Consider the following 18448-nt stretch of genomic DNA (forward strand, 5'->3'; position numbering starts at 1 on the left):
CTGTGGGCTCTCATTTCCCCTTGCACTTCCATTAGGCCCTCTCATTGAAAATCAGTTTGCAGTTCCCAGTCCACAGCTCAGCTTCTCAGCTCAACTTGCAGGGGCTGATGCTGACTCCCTTGCATGCTCAAGTTCCATCCTTGGTACCAGCCAGGAATAGTAACCATCTAAACGATGATACTGTTCTCTCTTAAGTGCTAAGAGACTCACCAGCATGTCTGTGTCCTGTGAATTCTGGTATGTGCTGCCTGCAATGTCTGTTTCTATATATTCCTGCCAACTGCATGACTTCATTCAACTGTGTGATATTCCAGACAACACAACACTGAAAATAACACTGGCACTTACCTGAGCTGCCAGTGCCTTCCGATGCACTTCTGGATGGTTTTGGCTGGCTCTGTTTGCTACTTGTTCGTACAGTGACCGAAGGAGGAACAGTGCTGCTGCTGTCTCCACGAATCGTCGAGAGATCCTGCATGCTAAAGCTCCTTAGTCTCTCAGACAGGGCTCCCTGTCCCTAGTTAAGCAAGCAAGCAAATAACACATATAGAAGTTAGGTTCAACAATGGACTTGAAGTCTTTCTTATCCCTTTCTCATCGATATCCATCAGGACAATAGGAAGACAAAAAAACCTGCATGGTCCAGTAACCTAGAGAAGGCAAAAACAAGTTGTTAGAAGCATAATCTCCCCGTCTCTGCTCTGCCTTCTGAAGTGGTTCTATGCACAAAGTCATTCAAGCTTTTGACAGTGAGCATCTCTGATTCTTCAGTGCAGTCATTTGAGCTCAGAGCAGCTTCAGCCACATCTAACAGAGCAGGATGTTGTTGGATCTTTTTTAGTGAGCACTTCTCCAAGATCTGAATCAAACAGGTGCTTGGCTTGAGAAACACAATTAAATGGTCTGCATCAAAGTAACTTCCTTTCCAAGTGAATCATCTTATGATGATATTCATCCAGCCCTTCTAGTCATACACAGAATTTCCAGAGTGTACACAAATTGATTTTTTAAGCAATTCAAAGTTCTTTTTCAATGCAAATCACTACTCCAGTGCTTTTTTCCCCTGCAGCTTAAGGAAGAAAAGCTAGCATAGTATTTTTCTTTAAGACTATCTCTAAATCAGGCAACAAACATATTCCACAGTGAAAGGAACATAGCTGTTCTTTGTAAAGGATTGGTTGGTTGAAAGACCTCTCATCAGAAAGTTGACTCAGAGTATACCTCTTCCTGAATTCTGTAACCTTTATACTACACCACTGCCATAAAGCAAGAGTGACAGAAAATACAATCAGTACAGAACTGATCTGTCCTTCTCTGTTGGCTACATGGATTCAGAATATAAGCAACATAAGTGACACAAAGGACATTTAGTTTTAACATTTTGCTGAGGGGAGGAAGGTCTGAAAGATACTTCACAGCACAGTCTTGAAAAAAACATAGAAATAAATACATAGAGCCTGATGCTAACGTGATTTCTGCTAGTACAAAACAGGGGAAAACAATCAATGGGTGCTTCAACTGAGGTGAAGTCAGAAACATGGCAAATAACAGTAAATCCTGCAGCTCTGGTGCTGGCCTGGCACAGGGAAGGGACCTATCCTGACCATCTATGATCAAAGGTAAGACTGGCCACATTCCTTGCTAAAGCAGTCAGCCAACATTGCCTATCCCTGAGTGCACTGGTACTGATGCATTAACTTACCTACAAGTACTGGTTTCCCAACATCACCAATTTTTCTGTGCAGAGTAATGAGAAATCAGTGCCCCATATAAACTCCTTAGCACCCTACTTTTAGGGACTGTGTGCAGACAAGGCATGAGTTGCTTATATCCATGTCCACTGTGACAGCCTGCACTTTCTACAGTCAAGAGAACTGCTAGATCATTAATCTCTCAACTTTTCAGCCTATCACACAAGACAAATGGGTTCAAACTTCCTTTTCAATGCTATAGCATATCAATTTAACCTCAGGCAGACTATACATCCTGGACAACAGCACTTCTCTGTATCAGCAAGAAGCAAACAGCACATGACGATACCTTCTTCCATGCTGTCCCAAAGCATCATCAGCAGAAACACATATCCTCTAAGAGAAATAAATGTGAACTGTCCTTTGTAGGGCAGAATCACCTGGTGGAGTTAGCCAGGAAGCTTGTGATTGATGCACTCAACCCCAACAAAGCTGCACTGGGAAGGTTTTCTTTCTTTTGCTGAATCTTTGGTTTCTTAAGATCTATGTACAGAGTGTTTGGCAGCACTTTGCATTTAGCTTTACTGCAGACATACAGAAAAGTCTCCACACATCCCCTGTGCTCTTCCTGCAGACTTACATGCTCTTTCTCATTAACCTGCTCTCCTTTTGAAAGTATTTTGAGTGGATGGGGCTTCTTTGCTCCTACACTAACATGTTTTGTTTGCAGATTTTACATGCCAAATATAGAATCCCATATTTTGTTCAGATGTCACCTCTGCCATCTCAGTCTCCAACCTGCCCCAAGTGTTGATGTCTGAATTTTGGCTACTCCTGCCATTGACCGAGCAACTATTGGGACACGTACTCACTCCAAGAGGTATCTCAAGTTATTCTTCTTAGGCCAGTCTAAGGTACATTTACTCCAGCCTATGGCTGACACTGGCACTGGGCTGGTATACCAAAATTGCTGTGCACGGCTGGTTACTGGGGTTGATCTCAGCTGCTCCAAGCTCAGTGCAGTACAGTCCTGGGTGGATTATATAGCTTGCACTGAATTCCTGCACTGCCACTTTATTCTCAATAATTGGTTTAAAGTTAAACACAAGACATCCTAGCCTGCAGTCTGACTCCAACAGATAGGTCCTTAGCAAGAGCAATCAGATCATTTAATGTTTTGCTGTTGCAGAATGACTGGAGCAGAGGGTTAGCAATGGATGAGTTCTGAAACCTGAGTGCTGTATTCCTCCTGCACTACCAGCTCCAGTGTCAGCAGTGGCCAAGCTCTGCACGTCCTCCCAGCCACCCTGCTGCACCAGTAAACTCAGACATCACCTCTCTTCTTCCAGTGAGCCACTTATGGATGAGGACAGGAGTCAGATTAGAGACAAGATTTGAGCATTAGACCAACCTGACACTAACACACCCTTTTGCATTGAAAATGAAGGAGATATGTTAATATTCTTGCTTTGCAACTTCTGACAGAGCAGCATATAATGATCAAAGGCCCCAGAGAGAGCTCTGAAACAAGGGTCTGATATGTGCCTGTCACCTGTGGGTCGGTTACATTAGCAGATAATACACAATCCCAGCCTTAAGCACATAGACCCAGCAGCTGTGCTGAACAAATTTGACATTCTCCAGGTAAAAAAACTAAACTAAAACTGTCTTTTCTTGATTTGTTTTTCTTTAATTGAACCTGAGTTTATAACAGCAAAGATAAAAGCTGCTCATCACACAGATAATAGCAAAATATTAGTGGTCAAATCTTAGAAATGGCAGGAATAGCAAAGGCTTCAGCTGAGTGAGGACAGTCAGGGTGTGTGAAACCCAACTGCCTTCTCTTCCATTGCTTTTCTTTCAAATTCTTGCACCTTCAGTCTTTGTAAGGATGGACTTGATTTAATTGCTCCCAGGGCACAGTACAACACAATTCTCTCCCACTTGTCACATTTCTACCTGACCTCAAATGGAAACAGGACAAGAATTACCATTACAAGAAGAATCAGGGTTGTTTCAGAGCAAACCAGAAAATGTTGTTACCAACTTTAATTTCCCTGCCAGATAAGCAACTGCTGTATATGAAATCACAAACATTTGGAAAGCCAATACTGTAACTGTTGTAGTTACATGTTTTAGCAATAAAGACTTTATCCAGCTGTAATGATTGTTATTCTACAGTAAGACTTATTTATTAACAAAATTAAAAAGCAAGTGAATTGCTTTATTTCACAATAAAACAGATTTAGCAGAGCACACACCTTGGGCTGTGTTTGGTTAAAACAATCACATGGAAGATGAAAAGCACCTGTTTGGGGGATTTTTGTTTACTGTCTTGGCCATGATGATGCAGATGCTCTTCCAACTGCTACAGACATATGAGACGTCCCAGGAATTTCAGCACATCGTGTGTCTGCACAGAGAGAAGATCCAGGTCCTGAAACTATGTCTCTGCTGCAGGCCAGAGGCACACTTGCAGCACGTCCAGACAGATCCAGGCTGGTTTTCTCCCAGAGAGTGTGACAGCAGTATATCATGACAGTAGCTGTGGTAACAACATTTCGCTGTGTTTACAGCAAAACAGCTTGATGCTGTTATAGAACCATAGGAAAATGGGGACTGGGAAGGCTGTGGGACTATGGATGACACCACTTCTCTCTCTCCCCTCACTGAACATCAACAGACCTATCAGGATGACTGTGCTGGCAGTGTGGGATTTGTATTTTGAGGACTCCACTCCCTGGTAGGTGAGACAAGCATGAAGCGGTGCTGGAAGCCTAACTCTCCCTGGGCACAAGACTATCTGCCTGGATTCAACTTTTACCTCATCCAGCTTCTAGGACACAGAATGTCCCCTTAAGCATGGTACTTCTGATTCAGTAGACAGTGATTTTGCTAAATGGTGACATTTTGGTGGCAACAGGTAGGAGAAGGTGCCTCTGTTCACTGTAATACACCTGATGCCAAATTCAGATGACTTTCTTGCCCATAGGAAAGTTCATAGGAAAGTGAAGGTACAGCACAAACTGAAAACAGACCTCTTCAGGCTTCTTTTGATTCTTCTCCCAGAACCCATCACCATGCATGGGGCAGTTCTCTCTTTGCAGGGGCAGAGCTCAGTGGCAGTGAATAGGACAAAAGACAAATACTAAAAAGGAGATGGTAGTACCACCCCTCAGTAACTCCTATCACTTGGTATCAACCTTATTTAAATTCATGACACTACCAATGCTATTAGGACACTGCCTGTCCAGACACAGACGTTAGAGCTGCAGAAGCTCATCTGTGACTCCAAACAAAGTTAAAGCTCCCATTTGTGTGGCATAGTAATTAATCTAAACCTAATTTAAGTACACCAACCTGCTTTGGTCAAAATGACAACTGCAGTGGAGGTACACCTTACCTATCCACATCTAGCACATTCTCCTCTTATTTTTGTTGAAAGATTAGGACAAAACAGCATAAAAATACCGAGCTTTCAAAGTCAGTTAACTTGTATCCAACCTTTCTCCAAATGCTGCAGACGTCATCACCTCCAAAACCAAACATTAAGCCCTGTGGGCCCAAAGCACAAACACTGATGCAAACAATATTTGCTGGGGAGGATCAGAAATATTGATCCTTTCCAAAACCTGAAGTCAGTGTTGACAGGCACTGTAAAAGGCACTGCATCAGAAACAGCTGGAATTGTCTTAATTACTTTATCTGTCTATATTTAATATCTGCATTCATACTTGAAAACTTTTGAGAGGGACATGGATGTGGGAGTCTGGAAAAACTGGGTTTCCATCCCATGGAATTATTCATGACAAATCCTCCACATCCACAGGTAGGTTTACATAGGCTCTAAGTAAATAAAACCAGGCACATAATTAAAACACTTACAATTTAGATAAGTCACATTAAATATCTAAGTTTAAACAAATAACAGTGTCTAGATTGTATCACACCTGCCAGTCTGAAATCATGCTGTAGACATTATTTAGGCTTCAAAAGCCCTCAAATATCTACATTATATACAGTATATACCTCCAATACCTGTAGCCATTTTACAGCTGTGGAAACTATCACACAGCATGGTGAAGTGACACAAATCAGCAAGCAAAAAATGGCAAGTCATAAAAGAGAAGCTTTTAGTATAATCAGTGTTAATACAGGGTGGCACCTTCTGGCCTGTTGCATCTTAGCATCAGTAGTTAATGAACAAGCAAGGGAATACGAAGTCACGCTCACCACACTTGCAGCATGACACTAAACCTGTTAATGTTCTCTTTCTGCTGTAACTTGGGTTAGCAGTTCTGCTCCTGCTGCATGTCTGCATGCATGTTACAACCTCTACCCTACAGCTATTCACTACAAGGTATAGTGCATGTCCCTGGGATGTCAGATGTTGCTATGGTGTCAGCAGGACTTGCCCAGTCATAGCTATCAGAAAATGCTTGCAAAGATGTGTCTTCACTTCAGAGCCAAGTCCCGGCCTCAGCAGTTCCATTGCACCCTCAACCATCCTAATGGGGATCACAGCAGTGGGAGAAAGGCTCCCTTTGTCCATTAGCAAGAAAACAACAGCAAGCACAGCAGCTTGGCCAATGCAGTAGCAACCACCTGAGTTAGATGGGTTTTCCACATACAAAGCTCCCTGCCTGGATGCTGGATTCCCTCTGATTGCTAGCAGAGGACTTGGAAGGCATTTTGCTGATGAGATCAAAGACAGGCTTTTAAAGCTCAGCACGCAGGATCTACCTACTGGAAGCAGAACAGACAGCATCTGGCCTCAGACCAATCTCAGCTGAAAACAGTTCAGAGTAGTCTCATGGGGAGGCAGGCATTAGTTAAGGGTTAGTATAAGCACTCAGCAGATTACCTGCCCTTTTTTCTGGTCCAAATACAAGTGTAAATGAAGTAGCTGAGAGACCTAGTAAGGGAAAAAAGAGAGCCATTGTGGCAGCACACATAAAAGCTTTAAGAATAAGGTCTATTTGAAGCATAAGTAATCGAGGCAAGACATGAGCAATGACTGGGAACCATGTGCAGAGACTCACATACACAGAAAGCGGAGACACCCACCTGTGGACTACACCTTTGAACACAGGTTCTCCCCTCCTCAGCTTTCTCAGAGAGATGGAGAAACCACTCCACAACCCCAGCTGACAGGGTGTTACCTAGTAAGTGTGTTTAAAGAGTAAAGCAAATTATAAACACAATGGGCTGCCACTCCACTCCTTGCACTTGATGGATGCTTCCCACGAGAGAAAACCCCAGTATCTGTGATCTGGTCACCTCTGTAATCCAGACTTAAGGTCACTAAGAACAGTGCATTTATGACTAACTTAGGCACAGGATTAGGTGAGGGACACGTGGCAGTCATTTTAGGCCTGGTGACTGACAAGTCTTCTGAGAAGCAGGCTAATGCTGAGGAATTATGGCAATGAGGGGGAGTTTGCATGCAGAAGCATGATCACGCCTGGCTGCAGACAGGCCCTACTGAGAGCAAAACCATCAACTTTATGCTCTGAGCACAGGCCTGAGTGAAGGAGGAAATAGTTTCTGCCACCATATAAACACAAATATCCTAGAAGCAATATCCTTATGGCCAGGGCCTGTGTGCAGTGTCTGGCCTGGTTTGGAGATGGCAGATAGTATTAAAGACTCAAAGGGAAACCAGTTGACATGAATGCTGATAGTGGAAACTTAATTTCATCCACCCTTTTTGTTTGTGCAGTTCATTTCCTCTCCTGGGAACTGTTTGTTATTGTCTCTGTCTAAATGTATTGTTGTGTTCTGCTGTCCTGTGCATTTACTGGTCATTATCTGCTTCTTAGAGACACCAACCAAAGAGCCAACAAGACAGAGAAACTGGAAACAGCTGCTTGGGTTGTAGCTCAAACAGCACTGGGTTCTTATTGATTTGGAAAAAGAGATTCTCAAAGACTTAAGACTGATAGATACATCAAACCATGACAGGAAGAGTCCACAAAACACTGTGATCAGTGGCACTTGTTTCATGAAAGCCATTTGTTCTTCCTCTTTATTGGTGTAACATGGCTCAGCCATGAGATCCTTCAAAGGAAGGTACTTTCAAAGGCAGCATGCTCAGCTCTTCTGAGATAACACTAATGGGTCAGCAAAGAACTCTGAATCACTTCTGCAGCTCTTGGCCATGTCACAGCCCAGGGCACACAGTGGGGCCATTACAGGTACAGTGCCAGGCAGGTTGGTCACAACTGTCCTGTGATACATTTGGTAAGTGAAGAAACACTCTCCCTCTGAGCAGTGGGATCTAATCATTACAGAAGCTTTATCCATCATCTTAAAGGAAAGGATGCTCCTCACCCCCTGCCTCCCTCTTTCCTAATCTTTCCACTGCCATGCCACAAAAGGCAACACTTCTCTCCCACACAAGTTTTTGCTCCAAACTCAACATCTTAACCTTGAGAATTTGGTCTCAATTCTCAAGGAAAAGTTAGGGACCTAAATATTGACATTCAGGTGGCTGCACTGCCTACAGCACTCAGCTACTAGAAACAAAGCAAAAAATGTTCTTTGTTTAGAGAGGATCAAATTTAAACATTTCCCAGTAATTCCCTCCCAGTGGCTTGGTTTAAAAACCAGCAAATCTACTGGGAAACTTGCCAAGGCAAAGGTGACCCTAAAGTAGCTGCAACCCCTCAGGGGATGGTGAGCCATCCCCTGGAACAGGCTGGTGGTTGTGAGCTGAAGCAGTTTGGGAACTGCTGACCCTGCACTCCTGAGTGTTAGTGAAAGAGGTGGATGCACATACTGAACCCCTCCTCCTTTCGTCTGCATGCCTGGTCCTTTTGCTGATAACCAGAGTGACTGCTGGCCCTGCCAGCACCACAAGCCATATTTCCCCACGCATGAAAGGCTCCTGGACAGTTTCTCAGACTTATTAGGCACAAACAGGCTTTTCATGGATTCCAGTCAGGCGTGTCTACTCCCTCCAGCTCATTTATCATCTCCTGCCAAGGCACTGTGCTCGCTGCCAGTGGCACACTGTGCCCCAGCCCCCTTCCTAAAGGTGGGCTGTACCAAAAGGTACCCAACAGGCCACAGCTCAGCTGCTGTGCAAACAGTCCTGTCCTACACACAGGAGAGCAGATGAAGGTACACTATCAGAAACCTCTGCGTTATGATGATCTGTTGGCTGTGGGATGTTTTCTGCAGCTCTGCTTTGAAGAGCAGAGTTGAGGCTGCAGCTCAGGGAAGGTTAAGTGGTTGTGGGCAGGGTTTGTCTTGGGGGTGGGGAACGACACTGGCCTGTTTGGCAGAATTGGTTTGTTCAGGGGGAGGAATAAGGATACATGCAAGTAGGATCTGAGAAACCCAGAAGCTTGAAGAAGAGGGTCAGAGAGCTGAGGGAGAATGCAAAACTGACAATGGATGCGTTGTAGAAACAGAGAAGGGAATGTGAGGGCTGGGCTGGGTCTTGGGAAGAGAAGCAGGGAGTAGAAGAGCTGGGGATTGGAGCAGGAAAAGGTAGCAGGTGGTAGGAGACTCAGGGTGACAGGCAGAGGATGAGAAAGTGGTGGGAGCATGATGCTAGCAAGGAAGTACAGATAAGTGTGCTGGAGGAGGCTGGTGCTGCCTCCAAACCATCAGTACCTCTCCTCACTGCAGCCACACACGTCCCAGCTGCCTACAGTAGAAAGCTGCCTGGTGCCAATGACAAGCTCACTCATGCCCAGGCTTCCATCTGATAGCTCTGCTGCCTGGCCAAGGCACCTGCCTCACTACTGGGGCCACAACAGCTTTACTGCTGCTCCTCTTCTGCAATCTGAAAGCAGGCTTCTCCTCCCCTGAGACTGGCTGGAAAGAAGGTAGTGGTCAGAGCTCAGGGCCCTTTGGGAGCAGGAGTGGCTGAACTAGGTGGAACTAATGGAAAACACACAAAGAGTAGCAGGATTTACTGCCTGGTCATCTAATCCTGCCACTCAGGACTGACCCACTTGAAGTCACAGTGTGTGACAGAATGACCAAGCAATGAGGACAGGATTAGAGCTCCAAATGAGATTATGCTCCTTGGTGGGAATGCAAGCTGCCAGGGACAGAGAAAAAAGATCTGTTGAGCACCTAACAGGGGTAATAAAACGAGATATCCAAGCTCTGTCTGTTTAAGGAGCATCAAAAATAGACTCTCCAGAGAGAGAGAAAACACCCAAGTGAGCCAGCTGGGCAGACTCAGGGTACTTGGGTCACTGACAGCTCCTCAGCCTGTGAAATGAATTGGCATGGGTTTGTGCCAGTGTTAGCACAACTGTGACTTCAAAACAAAACAGAGCAGGGGAAGGGAGCAGGAGGAAGGGACAGGGAGACAAGCTGTACTCGGCTAACTAAAACTGATAGAAAAGGGAAAAGGCCAGGGCATCAGAGATAAGGAAGGTGGAGCTGTGCACAGCTTGCAGCATCTTAGCCTGTGGTAAATATTTAAGCAGCAGCCCATCACACACAAACAGGAATCAGAGAGCCAGCCCCACTGTGCTGGAAGGGGGATAAAAAGAACAAAGTCTTGCCCAAAGATCTTATCACCAAAGACAAAAGATCCTGATGGATCCTTCAGGAGCACAAGAAGATCAGTTACCACACAGCTTAGAGAGAAAGGAGAGAACAGGCCTATGCATACTGGGAGTCTCCAAGTACAGGAGCCTTTAGATTTAAGTTTATTTATTGAAAACAGGTCTGTGTAGAGTACACTTCCAGCCTAGTATCTCACTGTGTATTTGTCACCAGAAGATGCTGATTCACAAACTCTGAGGGTCCATTTCTGAGTACAAAAGCATCTTTTCCTGTCCCACTAGTCTAAGTGAAACAAGAAATAAGACAGGCCATCATATTCACTTGCTTGTAAAAGCCACGTTTTCCACAGGATTTGCAGGAGCTCAGTGCTTCTGAAAATATGGTCATCTCCATAGGCTCCAATTTTAACATGATCCATTAAAGACTGAAACCAAATAAATCTGTTCAGGGCTGAGTTTCCCACCTACAGCAACATTTACCACAAGCTAGCTGGTTATCATGAAACCTTTTTGCACAGGGAAAGCCAGGATAAGCCTTAGAAATTCTTTTTCCTCACTCACTGGAAACTTCCCCCTAAGGGCAGCACTGCAGCCTTGGCTGGCATCTGTCAGCTCAAAGTGTTTCCCAGATAATTAGTCATTGAAACTTCTCTCACTCAGGATAATCTAGCTCTGTTATACCTTCCTCTCAAGTGAGCAAGTAAGGGTGTTGATACATATTGAGGAGCAGGTAAAAACCAGGGCCACAGAAGCTATTACAGCCCTACCTGCCTGTAGAGCTCCTCTCCTGGAAGGGGCTCCTTTCACAGCTGCAGCAACTGCTAAATGGAGACACAGCCACATCCAACCCATCACACTTCACATCCTGAACACCTGAAGAATCTCAGTTTCTGTACTGCAACACACCAGGCTGTAAATCACAGCCATTGAGCTCTCCCTGCCTGAAGGACAATAAATTCAGTCTGAGAAGGACAAGGGACAGAAGTTGCTTTAATCATTCCTGACTATTACACCATAGAGAGTGCAAATGTACTAAGGGTGTGGTTCCACGAGCAGCACAGCTAATGTCTGCTTCCCGTGAGCAGGAAGGAAAGAGCTTGCTCTCCATTCCTCTGACCATACTCATCAATGCAGTTCTGTTGCTTCCCTTGTGCAGGCTCAGTCACTCATGAGATAAATTTGTGGGCTTGAACAACAATATTCCCTTTCTTTCTCTTTCTGGGTTAGCTTTCTGAGAGGTTGGAGGAAACCTCAGGAGGTCCAAAGAGCTGATGCACAATAACCCACTGGTACCAGGAGCAACACTTCATTTTGAAAGAGGAGACCTGTCAGATCAGCTCACCCTGTCTCTTGGATCTGCACTCCAACACACACAGAAGCAAGCAACTTGCCAGAGGCCACGTGCTGAAGCATGAAGGAAGCCAGGAGTCCTATTTTTCCTCACATATTCAGGGTAATTTAAATGTCAAGGCTGAAGCAATGACAAGAACAGTCCTTGCTTTGTTGTAAAGATCAATAAATCAATCCAATAACAACCTCTCAATCTTATCAACAGATTGTTTTCCCTTCCTCAAGGGGAAAATGGAATACAGGGAAGAGGTTTTTGGCCCACTTACAGGTTGCAATCTCTCAACTGTTTTCTCTCCAGGTAGGCTGGCAGATGTGCCATACACCACCATCACACAAGTCACAGAGTTGCTTTCTTCCACCACTGAATGGAGAGCTTCATGAACTCATGCTAAACAATGGCTTCTTTGTCCTCTGGAGACTCTTCTCCCTTCTACCCAGCTTGTCACTGGAAACACATTTCAAGGCAGGGAGATTCTTAAGAAAAACACCAGAAAAGCAGAACAGTGGGGGGAAAAAAACCAACAGCCCTGTGGTGCTGACTGTTCATTCACATTGAAGAATGTGATGAAGACATTGTTGCAGTCCTGAGATTGTCAGGTTGTCCCTGTGTGGGTTTGGGCTACTGTTGAGCTTTTCATATTCAGGAGGTACCCAAACAGGAGTCAAGAGTTTCTTTGAGATTTACACATAATTTCTCACTCTATCCTAGAAACAGCTCTGGCACAGAGAGTCTGCAGTAGCTTGTAGAAAGGGGCTCAGAACAAAGACAGTGCTGCAAAACAGGCATTCCCAGAACCTATTTATGTCCATGGTGTGACTTCTTCAGGCTTACATAGCAGTAGCAAAAGTGTTACGTGTCAGGGAGGCATCACACAAATGTTGTTTCATTGGGCATGTAACACAGCTTTGCCTTAGCTCCCTGTTTATCTCAGGTTTCAGTCCAAGTTTGGATTAGCCAGCAGTGCCTGGGTTAGCACAGCCAACCAAAGAGCAACAGAAGCAGAACTGGGCCAGGTCTGACAGCCACAGGCTGCACAAGGCTTGGCAGGGAAAAGGGAAGAAAGTTTTGGCTTTTCTTTGGAACAGGATATAGCTTTTGCATATCCTTATGATCCTACACATCTATGGCATATTGCAGCAGCTCCCCACTTCTGTAACACCTTGCACTCAACATGCTTTACAACCCAGGACAATGGTGCTTGGCCTCCTAAGGGTGGATTACGCATTTTTACAGAAGACATACAAAAATGATGTGCCTGAGGTCATATGAAAAGCATTTGACAGAGGAAAATAATTTCCTTCAACTCCCATTGACATGTTTTTCCTAACCAGTAACCACTTTGCCCATGTGTTTCTACTATCCTTTTGCAAGAGGCACTATATCTGACTGCAGGAAAGCTGTCTGTTATACAAGTCTTGCCCCCAAAACACAAGCATATGGTCAGGGGTGCACATCTAGCCTAAGCCAGGATAATCCATTGTCAGAGAGCAGGACCACAGAATGCAGTTATCAAGCCCCTGCAGCTTTTATGCAAATAAAGAAGAGAGATAACAGCGATTTCCTGATTCTGGCTGTAAGCCAGGAACAGAGTTCAGGGTGCCCCTCCTCAGCTGAGACAAGTCATCCAACATCTACTCTATCTCCAAATGCAACTAATGGCACTTCCCATTCATTCTTACAAAAAATGTCACCAGAGAATACACGAGGAATGTTTTGTGCAAGACAAATTTTCAACCTTCCTGAACTCATCTGCTTTCTGTTAGTAACCAAATTACAGGTCACTAGATCCTACAGACTTGTCAACAATTCAGCACAACAGGTGACAAACTGGGCTGCAGATGGCCTTTGTCTTCACTGCAGAAGGTGCTGACCAAAAGAAATATTTCCCTGTCAGGGTGTTAACTGTGTTCACCTAACATCAGCATCTTTCATGGGAAGCATGTTCCTATTTTGACATTGAAAATGAAGAGTATGGGCTGTGATGAACACGTTGTCACTTGGCTTCTGAATGCTAGGGAAAAGATAAGATTCAGAGGCCCAAGGCAGACCCTAGTCTTAATGCTACATTTCCAACCTCCTATAGGTTCACTACTCACCACACTTAACTGTCTTCAGTCCATGACATATCCATGTAGCTCATGGATGAGAAATGTGACCAAAATCAGAGAGCGAATCCCTACCCTCACCATCTCTCCCCCTCCACACTGTTGCTGCTGGTGGTGATGGATGCAGATGAGATGCCAATGAGTCACCACTCTGACCCACACCTTTACCTTTGACGCTGCCATGACAGCTGCCGTGGCTGCAACGTTCAGCCCCCGCTTCCCAAAGTGCACAAGGGCATCGTAGCTCCGGTCTTTTGCCTGGACGAGGCAGTCATCAATCTCCTGTCACAGCAAACAACACAAACAAACAAAAGCACAAGGACAAGTTTAGAGTGCTCCCAGGTCAGCTTTTATGGAGGCAGACATCCTCCATTTCTTCCAGGTTGGCTAGAGAAGAGTCACAGTCAATGTCTGCAAAGAGGAAAGGTCTGCAGGGGAGCAGCAACTCCCATCGCAGGCTTTGGGAACTCTTTATTCTGCAAATAGAAAACTCAGGACTCAAAGTCACTTGCATGGTGCAACACCCACCAGTAAGTCCTGGAATACAAATTGGATTGTCCACAGCTGAAAAGAATCATATTCTGACCCTGGGCAGCTGTAGCTGTACTGTTATGGGTCCAGGATTGGTGGTCTTGGAAGCATCTGACATTGCTCATGAGCTTCTGGACTCTGATGCTGCCCAGTATACAGTGAAATCGTTATGGAAGTTCCTACCCTTACCTTCCCTCCCTCCCTCAAGACACAGGCATCTGGATGGTAATGGATGACAATGAGTTCTAGTACCAGTACCTAGGTGTACTGAGTTAGTAAGGACTGGAGGTTGTGAGAAGCTGCTGGCTGTTTACTGATTCCCTTCCTATTCTGAGCAGATAAAAGGTGACACGAGTACTACTTGTGAGGAGCATAAGCAGAAGTTCTCAAGAAGTAGAAAGACAGGGGACTGGTCCTCACTGTCCTTCTTGGACAGGACCAAGATAGAACTGCTCATGCACTGTGGCTAAACAGAGATCTTTCACTTCCACAGTTGCCAATGTGGGAAATGGTTACTTACTGCTCAGTAGTTTGCATGTTAATGTGTGACTGATAGCTATTCTTGTCCCCTGTATCCACAGGAGCCAAATGGAACTGCCTGACAATGTCCCATTCACAGCCACAGGAATCTCCTAGGCAGGTAAATGATCCATTCCCCATTCCCAAAATTAGCATCATGAATTTGAGCAAGATCCAGGGCTTCAACATGCTACAAGCTTCACTTCAGCATGCTGTCTCCCAGCCAGCCAAGTGCTTGCTAAGTCCCTTTCAGACAGGCTTAGCTATTTGTCTCATTGCTGCACAATGTTTTAGGCAGAGCTGGGAACAAAGTTAAAAAGCCCAGGCTGCCAGATCTTGTTTCTCTAATCATTATATCCAGCCACAACATAGCACTCCAGCTATATTCAGGCAGTTTGTGCAAAGCAGCTCAGGAGGTATTTTTATCCCCCTCCCTCCCAAGTTCGAGTGCACAAAGATGAGTTAGCGCGTGTAACTGCGCTGAACAGACGCCAGCGTTTTAAAACACAACACCCACAAAGAACAAAAACACCAACCAGAAGGAGATGACCAAATGAGAGAGGAAGAGAATCAGCAACTCCCAGTCCTCCAGTGCAAATGTGTGATACAAAGACTAGAGTGAATACACTGTAGATCTGCTCTACCCAGAGAGGACTCAGACACCTGTCATTACCTTTTCTTTTGAAGACAGCGTTGGATGAACAAATTTCCTGTACAGGAGGCTGGAGCCTTTTGTGTATGGAGACAGCAGCCAAGCTACAAAAGCTATTTTGAGTTCATAGTAGAATGGAAACCTAGAAGAAAAAAAGCTGTAAATATATGCTCCCAATTTAACCATTGCCCTTAATTAGAGATGGTCAGCACAGGAAGGGACTGGCTAGTCTGCCTTAGGGAAGCTTTTGCTCACCAAAGAATCCAAAGATCTAAACACATTCACTCACATTTGCAGGTATCAGGGCCATTATTTGATAGCCTGGAAGAGACTCTGTGTGGTAAGAGGAGCTCTCTACATGCAAAGAGCTGTCTTCACAGCATCCCCAGTCATTAAGAAGGAGCAAAGAGCAACCCAGAAAATAGTATGTCATCAATTTATTCATGCACTTTTCACATCTCTGCCTTTTTGCTTGTAAGATAAGTGTTATCTGACTGAAACTGAAATACAAGAACGTTTGATGTCCAAGCAACACACAATATAAAGGTGCAGATCCACACAGTGGCTTTTCGGTAACATTGCAAAGTCTGCAGGACACTAACAGGAGGACATGCTTTAGGTGTAACAACCAGCAGCAACTTCCTGAGATTAGATTATCCAGACTTTTTATTCTGGAGGACAAAGCCTAGGGCTCAAGACTGGCCAGCTAGCATCACCCTCATGCAGGCAGACATGTTGCTGCCAGCAGTGTGATGAACCACTCCCTTGTAGGTAGGAGCAAGGAAGAGCAGCAGACAGACCCTTTGATGGCTTTCAGGGAGCCAGCTGGGCCATACAGCAGCCAGGTCTGACCCAATGTGCCTCTGCAGTGCTCTGCACTCAGCATAGATTTGTCCACGTCATGGAGAATCTCTACAGCATACTTAATTTCACAGGCTGGACAAGCCTACTGTCATTCTTCCCCAGAGAATACATCCTCAAAAAAAACCCCACAGCTCGTGAGGAACCCATTGGAGGCAGATCTGCATGTAAATTAGCCAGACACAATAATGTCTTTTATCTCCTTTTCAACAGATCTGACATGTTGCCAAATCCCAGTTCCCTTTGTCTGGAGGACTCCAGGCATTCAGTACTAGGCAGGAACAGGCTTTAGGTGAAGGCCATGCACTACAGTTGCATTTTCATCCTGCAGTCTACTGATCTCACTGGTTTCCACTAGAAAGGCCTTACTTAAAAGAGCAACCAAGCAACAAACATTTCCAAACTTGAGCACCCAAATTTAAGGAACTGCAACTGATAACTGGGCATTTATGTACTATTTTCCTGACAGAGGACACCAGGAATCCTTTTCCTGACACCAGAGAAGACACATCAGTACAGGTTACCACTGTCCTCCAGCAAACTGTAAATCCAGCCTAGTAGGTCTGGCAAAACATCCCACAATGAACCCGTGCAGCAACCTACAAACCAAGTCCTGTGCTGCCTGATCCCTAGAGCCTGGCTATTTACTAGAGGACACAGCCACGTAGGTCTAGAACTATGCCTGCAGCTAAAGCTGTTGTTGTTCAATTGATGATCTCTGCAAGCATCCAACTCTGGCAACTAGCTGCAATGACAGGCAGAAGACTGAGACTCCTGTAATGATTTCTCACTAATGAGATATCACTGAGCAGTTTTATGTTCTGTTTCTTTTTCTATGACAGCATTGAGAAAGGAAGCATGGCTCCCCCAGACAAAACACCTCTATGCACCTCAAGCTCCTAACCCCGTGTTTAGGAAGCAGTGCACCTTTGTGCTCCTTTTTCTACCCTTGTAAACATTTTCATTTCTTTTCACCCCATGCCTAAGACCCTCTCCCAGCTGATGCTCACCAGCAAAGAAAGATGTCCGTGAATGTCTCTGCTGTCGTGAAAAGGGCAAATATGATCCAGTACATCATCCATTTGACCTGATAAACAAAAAATAGTGGCCAGGTCATTGAACTGTATCACACAGGCACAAGTGTACAGAATAACTCTCACAGGAAAAAAAGGGTTTTTCCCCCCACTCTGTGTATTTAATAACTACTATGGACTTCGTGCCAGAGCTCAGCCCACATCAGCATGTAACACATGACAGATTTCCACACAAGTCCTTGGGAAGGAAGATTGTGGCCTTTAGGATTGGTGTAGTGAAAAGAACAGCCTGACTCTGTCCCTGCAGAGTAAGCTCCACTGGAAGACCACAGCCCTATCACAACACATTCAAAATCTCACTTGGCATAGGTTTATTAAAATTAGGGTGTTGGCCAAACTGCAATGAAGACAAAATGTAATTACTTACATAATACTTAGAGGCAGGGGAAGCTAGCCAGGAAGAGACAGAGAGGTAATTGCCCAATCCTATGACACAGTGGATTGTGCTCACCAGCACAATCAACTCACTGCAATTTATTGAATTAGCATGCATCAGTTGAGTGAGGGTGTCTCCCCACATCCACACCCTGAGCCCATTGCAGTGACAAGAGCAAGCTCATCAACTTAAATCCCTTACCTAGGGCTTAGGTGAAAGCATTTTACCTCATATTGGAAGTGAAAGCTGTGCTGCCAACTGTGTTAAGTTATGGTAACTCCACTGAAGGGTGGACTGCTCAATGGGTGATTTACAGATGGTCTCCTTTATGGTAACAGCAACAGACAGAGGAAGAGTCTTTGGAGATTGACTTGATGAGGGAAATTGTAGTTTCTCAAGTAATTCAGGAATCTGGGGATTTTTGTGACTGAGCACTAAATGGGGTTTAAAAGCATGGCTAAACTATTCTGATGTATGCAGTTACTGGTCATTCTTGGGCTGAAAAGAAACCATGTATTTGTCAGATGCCATCAGCACTTCCAGTGATTTTTGTCAAGTGATTTGGTGCTCTCCTTCTGCATCTCTGTCCCCACAGAAATATGTAAGGAATCATTTCCAAGTACTGGAGATGAGAGAGAAATCTTTTATTCCTCCTCCTTTTTTTTCCATTGCAAAATTGTAAAGCAAACAGCTTTCCAAATCTGTCTCTCCAAAGGAAAAGAGATAGAAAGACA

The 18448-nt window shown here is 44.8% G+C and overlaps 1 protein-coding gene across 2 annotated transcripts in view; it reads right to left on the reverse strand.

Moving 5' to 3' along the window:
- The window catches only part of REEP1 (receptor accessory protein 1), a 63351-nt gene that overhangs the window by 17286 nt on the left and 27617 nt on the right, over nucleotides 1-18448 (reverse strand). For both annotated transcript variants that reach the window (XM_061993465.1, XM_061993466.1), the window contains exons 3-6: nucleotides 17255-17331; nucleotides 15405-15525; nucleotides 13850-13963; nucleotides 349-517 (exon numbers count right to left, since the gene is read on the reverse strand). In XM_061993465.1, the coding sequence (XP_061849449.1) occupies nucleotides 349-517; nucleotides 13850-13963; nucleotides 15405-15525; nucleotides 17255-17331 (481 nt within the window). The remainder of the gene's footprint in view (nucleotides 1-348; nucleotides 518-13849; nucleotides 13964-15404; nucleotides 15526-17254; nucleotides 17332-18448) is intronic.

Source organism: Colius striatus, chromosome 3 (assembly GCF_028858725.1).
Source record: "Colius striatus isolate bColStr4 chromosome 3, bColStr4.1.hap1, whole genome shotgun sequence".
In the NCBI taxonomy this organism is placed as follows: domain Eukaryota; kingdom Metazoa; phylum Chordata; class Aves; order Coliiformes; family Coliidae; genus Colius; species Colius striatus.